The sequence below is a fragment of the Rhineura floridana genome, chromosome 1 (genome assembly GCF_030035675.1).
Source record: "Rhineura floridana isolate rRhiFlo1 chromosome 1, rRhiFlo1.hap2, whole genome shotgun sequence".
Classification (NCBI taxonomy): Eukaryota; Metazoa; Chordata; class Lepidosauria; order Squamata; family Rhineuridae; genus Rhineura; species Rhineura floridana.
Genome location: NC_084480.1, coordinates 174,355,135 through 174,368,033, shown reverse-complemented (window position 1 = coordinate 174,368,033; position 12,899 = coordinate 174,355,135). Strand labels below are relative to the sequence as shown.

The following is a 12,899-nucleotide window of genomic DNA, read 5'->3' as shown; positions in this document are numbered from 1 at the left end:
GCACCAACATAATTAAACGACAGGCAGCAGCCATTAGCAGTGTTTTAGGATGCAAGGGAGATTTTTCAGTTCCTTCACATCCACTCTTTAAACGGTTTATCAGGGGGTGGGCCTGAGGAATTCCCCGGTGGTCCATTGTTTCCCCTCATGGAACCTCAACTGGGTCCTTACAGCGCTCATGGGTCCTCCTTTTGAATCACTAGCCACGTGCAGTTTAAAGTTACTAACCCTGAAGATGGTGTTCCTGGTGGCAGTTACCTCTGCTTGGTGGGTGTCAGAGCTCGGGGCTCTCTTCTGATGCTCAGTTGTGTATCTTTCACACAGATATGGTGGTCTTGAGGACAGATCCCTCCTTCATTCCTAAAATCAATTCGCTCTTTCACAGGGCTCAGGAGGTGGTTTTGCCGTCATTTTGCCCAAACCCTCCTTCCTCTGGATGTGTGTAGGGCTCTGCGTTTCTACTTTACTTAGAAAATTGGAAGCACTGTTCGTATCTTTTGGAGGGACCTCCCAAGGAGGTAAAGCTTCCCCCTCCTCAATTGCCCACTGGCTTAAGGAGGCGATAGTTCAAGGCTACTAGTCTTTGGGAAAATCTCCACCCGGGGGGTTAACAGCACATTCTTGGGGGGGGGGGTTCTACATCAGCAGTGTACAAGGGTAGCTTTCCCATACTAGACATTTGTAGGGCAGCGACATGAGCTTCTGTTCACATGTTTGCTAGACACTATGAAGTTGATTCGTGGGTCTCTACCGATGCAGCCTTTGGGCGGTCTTGCAGAGGGTGGTTAAGATGTGACCTGTAGTACTGGAATCCCACCCTGTTTAAGGGCTCTAGTATGTCCCAAGGCCAATGACTGGCCTCCAGGAACTTCCAGGGAAAAACGGAGATTCTTACCATGAATTTCTATTCCCAGGGGTTTCTGGAGGACAGTCCCTGCCGCTTCATTCCGGGTTTTTCGGTCTATGCAGGTTGGGGGTTAGTGGCTTCTGCCAGCACCCTACATGTGGGGTGGTAGGGCCACCTGGGGATTTCCTGGCAATTTCTACTCCAGTTTCTGTTCAAGTCAGGAAATGTCAGAAGATTGGACTCTTGACACTCGAGTCAGGTGATCCGGGGGGGCGAAGGGGTGATCTTGCTTGTCCAGCCGGTCTGGAGGGAGTGGGATGGCCCCTCCCCCTGGGTGAAGTCATCTGAAGTGGACCCTGCCTGTGTACCCAGAGGGGGGTGCCATTCCCAAGGCCAATGACTGTCCTCCAGCAACCCCCAGGAATAGAAATGCACTGTAAGAATTTTCGTTTTCATTCATTTATACATACGTTCATACATACATCTAATTATATGCCATCTTTTGGAGCATAGACACCCAAAGCTGCTCACAATATCATAAAAATACAGCGAATACAACAATCTAAAGTCAAAACTAACAATGGCAGCAACATTAACAATTATTCTGTTAACTACAACAGTTAACAGAAACAAATAGAACTGTATTCTGTACTAGTACTCTGCAATGGAGGCTTATTCCAGAAAAGGCAGTTTGAAAAAGGTGAGTTTAAAACCCCATTTTAAAATTCACAGGGTAACGGCCATGTACACCTCTGAGGGGAGAGAGATTCACAAACGGGGGCTGGCACAGAAAAGGCCCTCTCTCTTGTGTCCTGCAACTAAATTGACTTCATAAAAGGGCACACAAACGGGGCCTGTGAGGCATATCTCAGTGCCTGAGCAGGTTTGTATGATTGCAGGTGGTCCTTCAAATAACTCTGTCTCAAACTTTTTGGAGTTGTGAAGGTTGAAACCTGCACTTTGAATTGGATCCAGAAATGCACATGTATAACCAGCGCAGTTGATAAAGAATTGGTCAAAACACAAACGGAAAGACCCACACACATGAAAACATGCTGTAATGTACTCAAGAAACATATATAAAAGGGAATAAACAATAATGCAAGTAGAACAATAAACAGTAACTTGTGACCGAACTACCAGTCATGGATGCTTCTCGACCAATGAGCCTTTTCAATTTTGTCCCAATAATCGTAAGTCCTTGGGAACTAGGGTCATATGTTCTGATTGCCTTGCTTGCCATCACCATCCTAGCGGCAGTATTCTACACCAGTTACAGTTTCCAGACCATCTTGAAAGGCAGTCCCACATAGAATGCATTACAGTAGTCTAGCTTGGATGTAATAAGTGCATAAATTACCTAGGAAAGGTCTGGTCTATGGATTACTGAGGCAAGGCCTAGTCTTTCTAAATAGGGCCATAGCTGGTGTACAAACCTAAGTTAGTAAAAGGCACTCCTAGTCTACTTGCACTTCCACAGAAAGCACTTTGTGCAGGAGAACTCAGAAGCTACAAACCAGGTCCTTTAGGAGTGTATCCCCAACCAAGACTGTTAAATCATATCATTCAGATCAACTAGTTTCCCCACCCACAATACCTCCATCTTGTCTGGATTAAGCCTCAGCTTGTTTACCCTCATCCATGCCAAAACCATCTCCAGTTCAGAAGTTCCACAGGCTCCCTAAGATATGCAGGTGGAAATGAGAAGTAAAGCTAGGTGTCGTCTGCATATTGGTAACACCAGAGCCCAACTCTCCAGATGACTTCTTCCAGCAGTTTAATGTAGTTGTTAAACAACATGGGAACAGAATAGAACCTTGAGGCACCCCACAGACCAAGGGCCATGCATTAGAACTGAAGTCTCCCAGCACCATCTTCTGGAGCTGATCCTTCCGGGTACACTAGAGGCAGTGGAACACCGTGCCTCCCATGCCCAACCTAGCAAAACAGACCAGAAAGATTATCTTTCTCTAGCTTTCTTCTTCTTCCCCCACCCCACATAACCAGTCAAATTGTAGATTGTAAATTTCTTGGGGAAGGGGTCTCTGTGTCTTATAAAATGTATACTGAAGGCACTGTGTCTTCCATCCTTGGGCAACCAAAAATCTCTCGGGTATCTCTGCCTGCTCTTCCTTTGTATACTTGGTATTGCCTCCCCAGAACATATGGCATGGCCTAGGCTTTTTTAAAAATCTAATCTTGGTGGCTGGAGCACCACTTCTTCCCATACCCCTGGGTAAAAGTCACCGCATGCTATAGCTCCTAGTGCCCTAGCTAATCTCTTGTACCCTGACCATGTGGGAAGAAGTGGTGCTGCGGCAGCTCTCCCGTCACTGGTGGTAATGCAGAAATGGAACCCAGGTGGTGGTGCAGTTTTCTCTACCCCCTTGTTAGTCACACATCCAAAGCCACCTCTTCCTTGAAGCTTTTGGCTTAACCCTTTAATTGTCAACCCCCATGAAGCTTTGAAATTTGTCATTATTAACAAACAGATGATATTCTGCCATTTCGCTGAGTACTTGTTACTCTGTAAAGTACCATCTATATTGATGCTATATAATTCTGCCGCCCTGGGCTCGTTCTGGGAGGAAGGGCAGGATATAAATTTATTTAATTAATTAATTAAAAGTGATTACTCTTTTTATTATGTATTATTATGCTACAGTATTTGGGCTGTTGGTTTATGTAAACCACTTTGAGCTCAATTTGTGGGAAATGCAGTATATAGACTATTGACTAATAAATTTAATAAATAATAATTCTATGCAGCAGGAAACCAACAAGAAGTTCCTAAAATAATGGGTTTAAAAGGAAGTGCTTTTTACTTTATTCCTATTTAAACAGCTAATTAAACATTTGTTTTAAAAATAGATTAAAACCAGAATCCTAAAAGTGTGGTCTAACTAGAAGAAAAATTCCAGCTTAGATGTCACAGTACAAAGCACTACTATTCTGATATACTCTGTGTGTGCGTGTGTGTAAGTAAAATACTGTTCTGACTCACAATTAAGTCTTGCTTTTTAATTCACGTTTGTTTCAGTTGATCAAGAAGTTCCTTTAGAGCCTCCAAGTGCAACCACTACAACTACTATTGGAATATCTGCAACATCAGCTACTTTCACAAGCGCTTTTGGAAAGAAGAGGGCCAATGTGGTAACAACTCCCAGCACAAATAGAAAAAATAAGAAGAATAAAACAAAAGACACTCCTCAAAATGTGCAGATAATTTTGCCAGACCAACATATAACTCTAGCACAGCAAAAAGCAGATAAAAATAAAATCAACGGAGAGCCAAGAGGTGGTAGTGCTGGTGGGAACAGTGATTCTGACAATTTAGACAGCACAGATTGCAATAGTGAGAGTAGCAGTGGTGGGAAAAGCCAAGAGCTGAACTTCACTATGGAGACACACTCTTCAGGCGATAGACGATATGCCTCAGTACTGCTCCCTTCTCAGGAAGACAAGGCTAACACCTCAGTTTCCAAAGTGCAAACCAGGTGAGTCACACATTCTGTCTGCTATTCTCACCTAATTAAAGCTTGTTCATACTAGCTTGATATCGAAACATTTCTAAATGCATATATCTTGGTCTCAGGGCTTCAGGCTTGGAGGATTAGAGGCTATAAATTATTTTATAAATCCCCAAATTAAAAGTTATTAAGGAGATGAGTTCTATCCATCCCTCCTGATCAAAAGCAAAGATAAGATTAAAACTAAAATAAAAACCACTTTAATAATCCAGGACAGCAGCAATAGCAAATGGATTATCCTTCATCGTCTAGTTTTGCCAGAATCTAACTGAAGAAAGGGTTAGAGAGTGGTGGGCCCAGAAGTTCTCTGCCCTCGTGGCAAAGCTGGCTGCAACAGATACTGCTTGCTCTGCACATGAGCACCTACATGCTCCTCAGACCTTTATCATTTGTTAACCTGCATTGATAGTTTCCTTATGTAGAAGGGGGAAACCATTAACATGGAAGTGTGTTTCCCAACCACAGTCGGATATGCTAATGGTTCCTAATTCCCCACCACCTAGAACGAGGGCAGCTAACATGAAGGGGCTGTGGCTTGAATTCAAGTTGGGTATGCAAAGAAAGAATGCAGGCCCTGCTTGTGGCAGCAATCAGCTCCACTTGGGAGCTCCTGAGTGGAGCCCATCCCAGTGGGCTTTTATTCAGCACAGAATTTAAATGCATCAACAAGACCTCCAGGCATAGGAAATCTCTGGCCCATAGGCCATGTTAGCTCTGCCAGGATCCTAATTTAACCCACAAGGCCATTTCCCTCCAGCCATGTCCACCTGTCCCACACCTTATGCAAAGGAACAATTAGGAGTATTAGTGTGCACTGTTTATTGTTCCTCTGCAAGCAGGATTTAGTGTCAAATGCAAGCTGTCACTGGAATCAGCTCCGCTTACAGAAAAACTCCTCTTTAACACACTTGTAATGGTTCATTTGCAGTTGTGGCTTTGCCTCTCTCACCCCTGATTTCCATCTGTGGAGCAAGTGGTGTGGCTGAAGGGAAACTGCCACATGAACCAAATTAGGACCCTGGCAGGTTCCCCATGCCTGTTTAAAATAGATTGTGTTAATGCATATTAGCTATGGACCTGCACTTCATGATTATTTAAAAGATTTATACCCCATCTTGCTTAAATAGTCCAAACCCATCACCACTGTGGGTTGTACTTGGCTAACTACTCAGAGTAAACCCATTAAAATTGATGAACCAAAATTAGTAATGTATGTTAACTTCAATGGGTGTACTCTGAGTGGGACTAGCACTGAATACAACCCTATTAAAATAATACAACATTAAAAAATCAGGATCTAAGCAGCATAAAACAGATAAAACAAATCTTTAAAAGCAGCAACAAAAGATGAAACAATTGTAACTGTTCTCTCCTGTCAGTAGCTTAAAACCATCTTAGCCAACTATTGAAACCAGATGTTATAGGCCAAAGTCACTTCTAAAAAGAAAGATCTTTACCATCCACCAAAATATCATAAGAGAGGGAGAAAGATGAATTTCCCTCCTCAAAAGAGCATCAGTGCCTTGGTGCAGTCCTTTCCATGGTCACAGCCAGATGGTTTCCAGTTGTAGTTGCAACGCATACTACTTTTTTATATACACATACATGTGTTCTGTCCCTGAACAGCATCATTTGAACCTTCTAGAGTTAAACCAAGATACTTCTAAGATCCTTCTGGTGTGAAGGATCTGCCCCCCTGACTATAGTGTTTATGGCCCAAGGGGTGAATTCCATAGTTTTCTGTTCAGTTCTCTTTTCAACCACTACAACAGCAACATTACAGAGAATTTCCGCTTGGTCTTTTTTCAAAGTAAGTGCCATCTTTAGCACTTTGTAATCTGGATTTCTTTGTTTATCAAGTAACATTATGAATTTGTCCAATAATCCTATATGTGTGCCCACACAAAAGCTATGAAGAAGAGCTTGCTTACCTGTAATTGATATTCCCCATATAGTCATCTGTGCAGCCACACAATATGTCTTTCCTTTTCTGGGTAGCACTATAAGTGCCTACGGAAGTCTTTAGGAAGTTGCAGTGCATGTGCACTACACTTGGGCAGATCCTTCACTCCCAAAAGCTAGTTTTTAGCTCTAGAAGGTTTTGAATAATGTGTTGCACAAGCACATAACTCGTAAGCATATCTGCACAATTATCACTCTTAAGAACACCAGATTCAGGTAAGCAATGTGTTCTTCAGTTACTTCTATCTGTTTTGTGTGTAACTAATACTACAAAACAATTTTTCCACTCTGCCATGAAATATTTTCAAAAGGTCTTAACCTTTTATCAAAATAACAGTGCCCCTGTTCGTTCATTACCACTGATCTGAGAATAAAGATTTCTAAATGATGAAAAAATGTTCCATATTTGGTGCTGGCCTGAGCTCCTTCGGAAATAGCCTTGTGCCTTCTGAGCATTTTGAGGACCCCACTGAGAGTCTTTAGTTTTGAATTCAGTCCCTGGTGTTGGATCACAGTTTGTACATTGACTTATATCAGTGTTTCCCAGATTTTTTTCTCCACGGAACACTTGAAAATTGCTGAGGGTCTTGGCAGACCACCTCATTTTTTCTGCCCATTCTGGCAATTGTAATGTGCTGTGGTAGTTGCTGTAGGATTTTTATATTTGTATTGTTGCTTTTATTTACTATATTGCATTTTATTGTGTTACAACTTGAATTCTGGAGAATTGTAATTCAGTTACAATTCAGATTCTAAATGTTCTTCACTACAGACCGCAGTGAATCTCACAAACCACTAGTGATTAGCGAACCACAGCTTGGGAACCCCTGACTTAGATGGAATTCAGTAATTGGAATAGAGGCTTTCATAGCTTGGTATCAGGCAATCAGTAATCACACTATCTTTGTTCTTAGACTTGAAGGTGAAGCAAATCCAAACTCCTTAACAGCAAGTTATAAATCAGTGTCCCTGCCTTTAACATCTCCGAACATAAAGTTGAATCTGACTAGTCCGAAAAGAGGGCAAAAAAGAGAAGAAGGCTGGAAAGAAGTTGTGAGAAGGTAAGTTTGTTTGTGTGTAGTTTCATGTAGAGTCTAACCCATTTATGAGCATAAGAATTGATAATTTGATCAGTTTCAAATTGGAGATGAGAGTGTGGTGATGGTAGTGGATAGGCACTTGTCAGATTTAAGAAATACTTAGCATTTGCTAACTTAAACATACATTGTCAGTTTTGCATGCCATGTAGTGCAGGAGCAAATATTAGGGTCATGTATTGTCTCCCCTATCACACAAACTTTACTGTAAAGTAAGGTCTACATGGATCACATAAGTGCATCACGTAGGCAGGACTGACTCATATGGTCCCTAGTTCACAGTGAAAGTTCTACACAGGATAGGCTGGGGGTCTGAGCCTGAGGCTTGTCCGTGTACCTCACCAAGTGTAAAACTGACATGCTTGAATTTTTTAGAAGTATGTATGTTTTCAAATCCTTCTCTGTCAAGAAACTATTAAAAAAAGTGTTCTTCTTTTTTCACAAACCTGTAGATTCTGACCTAACTAGATCATAGCAATCTTAGTGGAGCACTGAATCCTGTTGGAATGGATAGGACTTAAACTGTTAACTGTTCTGTTGATTTCAAGAGGTCTTAAAAATGTAAGTGTACTGCCTTGAAGTCGATTCCGACTTATGGCGACCCTATGCGTAGGGTTTTCATGAGGCTGAGAGGCAGTGACTGGCCCAAGGTCACCCAGTGAGCTTCATGGCTGTGTGGGGATTTGAACCCTGGTCTCCCAGGTCATAGTCCAACACCTTAACCACTACACCACACTTAAGTATATTATTACCTGAATTATGCCAAATGTCAGTTTCTTTATGTTTGACACTGGTTTTGTCAGACTTGCTAGAGTTTTTAAAAATTCTTGTGGAAATTTAGTCCTAACTAATCTAGGGATAACTAAATGCTTTGGAAGTTCCTACAATACTTCTGTATGTGAAGCGAAATAGATCTGGGACCTGCCAGTACTTCGCTTGAAACCCATGAATAGTTGGGTTTCAGAAAATGGACCATTGGTCTCATCTGAAAGGTGGCTGTCCTGGGTATCTTGCCATCAGGTGGGCTGTAGCATCGCCTAGTGTCCGAAGGCAGCAGTGCTTACAAGTCAAGACTTGGGCTGCTCTTTCCGGTCTTCAGTCCATTCCAGACGAAGCTGAAGGAAGATTCTTTGACAGCAGTGACATAGTGAATACAAACTCACAGCACAAGAAGAAAACACAGGCAGAACAACTGCACACAGAAAAGAGCAGCCAAAACATTGGTAATACATGCAGCTTTAGTAGAACATGTACTGAAAAACCTTAAGGAGAAGAGAAACATATAGGCAGCCGCCCAGCAGAGAGGACCCTGATGACATGCAATCTGGGGAAACCACCTTTCAGGTGAGACCAATGGTCCCTTTTCCCCAGGTAGCATGCCATCAGGTGGGCTGTACCAAAGCAGTCCCAGTAAGGAGGGTGCACCCAGGCTGCCTAAGCATGAACTACCACTTGTTGCAAAATCTGCCTCCCAAAGGAGGCATCAGCAGAGGCATAACAATCTATTTTATAGTGTCTGATGAAAGAGTCCGGAGTGAACCAAACAGCAGTTCTGCAGATATCACCAAGAGGGGCATTAGTGACAAACACAGCCAAAGTTGCTGCCAACCAAGTGGAATGTGCTGTGATTTTACAAAGCACTGGGAGCTTAAGGGACTCGTAAGCCAGAGCAATACATGCCTGCAGCCAGCAGGATAAGGTAGAACTGGAAACCTTCTTACCTAAAGTCCTAGGCAGAGCATGGAAGTAATTCGTTACAGGTAACGAATTACTTGTAATTCATTACTTCTTTGAGTAACGAGTGGGTAATTCCTTTACATTTTGATTGTAATAGGAGTAATTTTATTACTTTTGTGGAGTAATTGTAATGTTTCCAGCATTACTTTTGGGCATTACTTGGGGGGGGGGAAGCAGGGGAAGTCTTCTGGTCCTCTGATTTGTGGATGAAAATCATGTGCCTCAAACTGGGCTTCTGTGCAGCGTCGCTCTTCCCTCATGCTCTGTGGGTGGTTAGGAGATGACGAGGGAGGAGGTGGAGAGTGAGACAGGGTGAAGTAGAGAAACAGTTGTTTAAAAAAAATGGATGGTGGAGGTGAAGAATGGAATGGAGGGGGAAAGGAGCCAGAGGAATGAAGGAGGCAGCAGCAGAATGGAGATAAAGAACTGTGGAGGTGAAAGATGACAAATTGTGTGTGTGAGGGGGGGGGGGGAGAGAGAGAATGACTTTCAGAGCAATTGTAATTCTAACGGTAATTACTACTTTTGGGGCCATGTATTTGTAACTGTAATTTATTGCTTTTTTAAAGTAATCTTCCAAGCTCTGGTCCTAGGATAAAAGGAAACGAACAATGACTCAGTTAATTGGATGTCTCGAGTGCGGGCCAGGTGAACTTTTAGGCCTCTGTGGACATCCAGGGGATGTATCGGATTAGGACAAAACTATGGCAGAATAATGTCCTGGTTATGATGGAAAGCCAAATTAACCTTAGGGTTAAACGATAGATCAGTGCGTAAGATGACAGCATCCTTATGAAATATACACAAATGGCAAGCCGAGGACAGAGCCCCCAATTCTGACACTTGTCTCACGAACGTAATGGCCCCAAGAATAAACCTTGAAAGACAAACTTGTAATGGGACAGTCCACAGAAGTTCAAAAGGAGGCTGTTGCAGGGCATTCAACACCTTCTGTAGGTTCTAGATGGGAAATTAATAAAGCATTGGTGGTGAAAGCAAAGCAACTCCCTTCAGATGTGAACTGAGAGAGACGTGTGATGGTGTGACCAATAGACTAGAAGAAATAGAAGAAACCTGATGACACAAAATATTTGGCCTCAGCCCCATCTTTAACCCCTTGTGGAGAAAGTTCAGAACTTGTTGCAAAGTGGCCATGGAAGATGGAAATTCTTGGGCAACGCATCAGTTGGAAAACTTGGACCATGTACTTTGATAAACCCGGATAGTAGAGGACTGTCTAGAAGCAAGCACTGTATCATTGACCTCTTGAGAGAACCCCAACTGGTTCAGCTGATGCTGCTCAAACACTAGGCTGTCAGACTCAGCCAGTTGGGATCTGGATGCCAGATTAGACCCTGTGCCAGAAGATCTTGCTGCGTCTGCAACCTCCATGGTTTCCCTGCCAACACACTCAGAAGATCCGAGAACTGTGGGCGACGTTGCTAGTAAGGGGAGAGAAGCACTACTTGAGCCCGTTCCTGGTGAAGTTTCCTTATTATCTGGCTGAGCAATGGGATCAGTAGATAGGTATAGAGTAGACCATGGAAGGCATCGACTGACTGCATTGACCTGTAGGTATCTTGAGAAGAACTGGGGGAGTTGAGCATTGTGTCTCAAGGCAAAGAGATCTATACTCAGAGGAGTGAACTGGCACTGCAGCTGATGAAAAACATCGGGATGAAGTTTCCACTCCCATGGAGCCGCCTGCTGAGCTAGTCCGCCGTGACATTCAGTTCACCCTTGAGATGTTCTGTCCTCAAGGACAGCATGTAACACTCTGCCCAATTGAAAATGAGGGTGGCCTCCACTTGAAGACTGTGAGCGTGTGCCCCCTTGCTGGTTCAGGTGCTGGATCCTCTACAATGGAGAAAGCTGGGTCTTCTCCAGGTTGACCAGGAACCCATATTCTCATAGGGCTGCGAGAGTTTAGCGCACATGGGCTGTTGCCTGATGCAAACTGCACTCCTGGACCAGCAGATCATCCAGATGAGGGTAGATGTGGATACTCTGGAGATGGACGTGAGCCACTAGGGTAACCACCACCTTCATAATCACTCTTGGAGCCAACAAGAGACAAAATTGCAGGGCTCAGTACTGGAAGTGAGTCAGGCCACACGCGAAGCTCAGGAAGTGTCTATGAACAGGTCGTATGGGCATGTGTAGATAGGCCTCTGTCAGGTTGATTGACACGAAGAAGTCTCCCTGTTGGAGTGCTTCCACAATAGAATAGACGGACTCCATTTTGAAGTGCCAATACAGGTCTAGAATAGCTCTCTGTGAGAGGTCTTTCTTGGGGACCACAAACAGAATGGAGTATACACCTTGATAATGCTGTTCCAGACTCACTGACTCTGTGGCTTGTATATCCAGGAGGTGACGAATGGCTTCCCCCCATCACGACCTGCTTCTCTGGAGACCGAGAAAGAGGAGAGGGAAGGAACCTGTTTGGAGGAGGAGGATGAAACTCGTATCGCGTAGCCACAAGAGATTACATCTCTTACCCAGGAGTCCATTGTCATCTGTTGCTGGACATTTGGAAAATGAAACAGTCTGCCTTCCACCAGGATGGTGTCAATACTGACTATATGAACAAGCCCCTCATCCTAAAAAGAGGGTTGATCTGTCCTTCCCTGATTCTGGGTCTGACTATGGAAACACTGCTTTGACCAGGAACCCCTCAAAGCGCAGAAATGGCAGCCCCTACCTCTGGGCCACACTCCCCAAAATGGCTGAAAGGAGTGGTACGGGGCAAATCTCCTGGACATTCGGCGATCCTCTCTCTTTATTGGAAGCCAAGACTGCCTTTTGTTTTTCCTTTCCGTCCTTTCCAATACTGACTTGAGGGCCTCCTCACCAGAAAGCTTGATACCAGCGTATGGGGGCTGTGGAGAGGTTGGTTTTGGCAGTATTATCAGATTCCCAATGACAGATCCACAGCATCGGCCGTGCCACCACCCCAGCAGATGGCACAGGCTGTGAACTGGGTTGCATCCAAGGTGGCATCAGCCACGAAGGCAGCTGACTTGTGCAATTTGACCAGGTTATTCCTCACCTTAATGGGATCAGGATCCGAATCATCCAAAAGGTCATCAGGTCACATCATGGAGGCTTTAGTGAACAAGGACACAATGCACAAAGCTCGAATGGAATAGACTGTGGCATCATGGTTCTTCCTAAGGGCAAAATCCAACCTCCTTTCACATGGGTCCTTAAGACGAGAATCCCCTTCCTTGGGCAGAAGAGCTTTGGAGACCAAATTCAAAATTGGCAGATCCACTGCTGGGACTTTCAAGAAGTTAATCAACTCAGGATTTAGCAGCTGCTGAAGTCCATCGAGCATGTAGAGGACAAGCCTATTCATCCTTAGTTAACTTGCCCAGTGGATCCAGAACTGTAAAAGAGGGGACAGCAGATTTGGGAGCCTTCAACACCTTAGCGCCCTTATCGAGGGATGGGGTAGGCTCTAATGACGTTGACTCAAGTCCCAACGTGTCCATAGTCCTTTGGAAGAGGGGCAGAAAGTCAGCTGACTCAAACAGACAATAGGACGTATCCTCTTCCACATCAAATTTGCCACTCCAGTAGTCACATCCTCATTGGGCGTGACAGATCTAATGGGTCCATCCCTAGATCTAAGGCTCTACCTCTGTGGACGTCAAATGGATTTGGAGAGGAAGGGCAACATTCATCAGATTGATGGTGTAGAGATGAGGACCTGATTTGAGA

At 44.0% G+C, this 12,899-nt stretch overlaps 1 protein-coding gene across 9 annotated transcripts in view; it reads left to right on the top strand.

Annotated features, from left to right (window-relative positions):
- Positions 1 to 12,899, top strand: part of ANKHD1 (ankyrin repeat and KH domain containing 1) — a 134,480-nt gene that overhangs the window by 103,128 nt on the left and 18,453 nt on the right. For all 9 annotated transcript variants that reach the window (XM_061586887.1, XM_061586869.1, XM_061586903.1 and 6 more), the window contains 2 exons: positions 3,888 to 4,344; positions 7,254 to 7,400. In XM_061586887.1, coding sequence (XP_061442871.1) covers positions 3,888 to 4,344; positions 7,254 to 7,400 — 604 coding nt within the window. The remainder of the gene's footprint in view (positions 1 to 3,887; positions 4,345 to 7,253; positions 7,401 to 12,899) is intronic.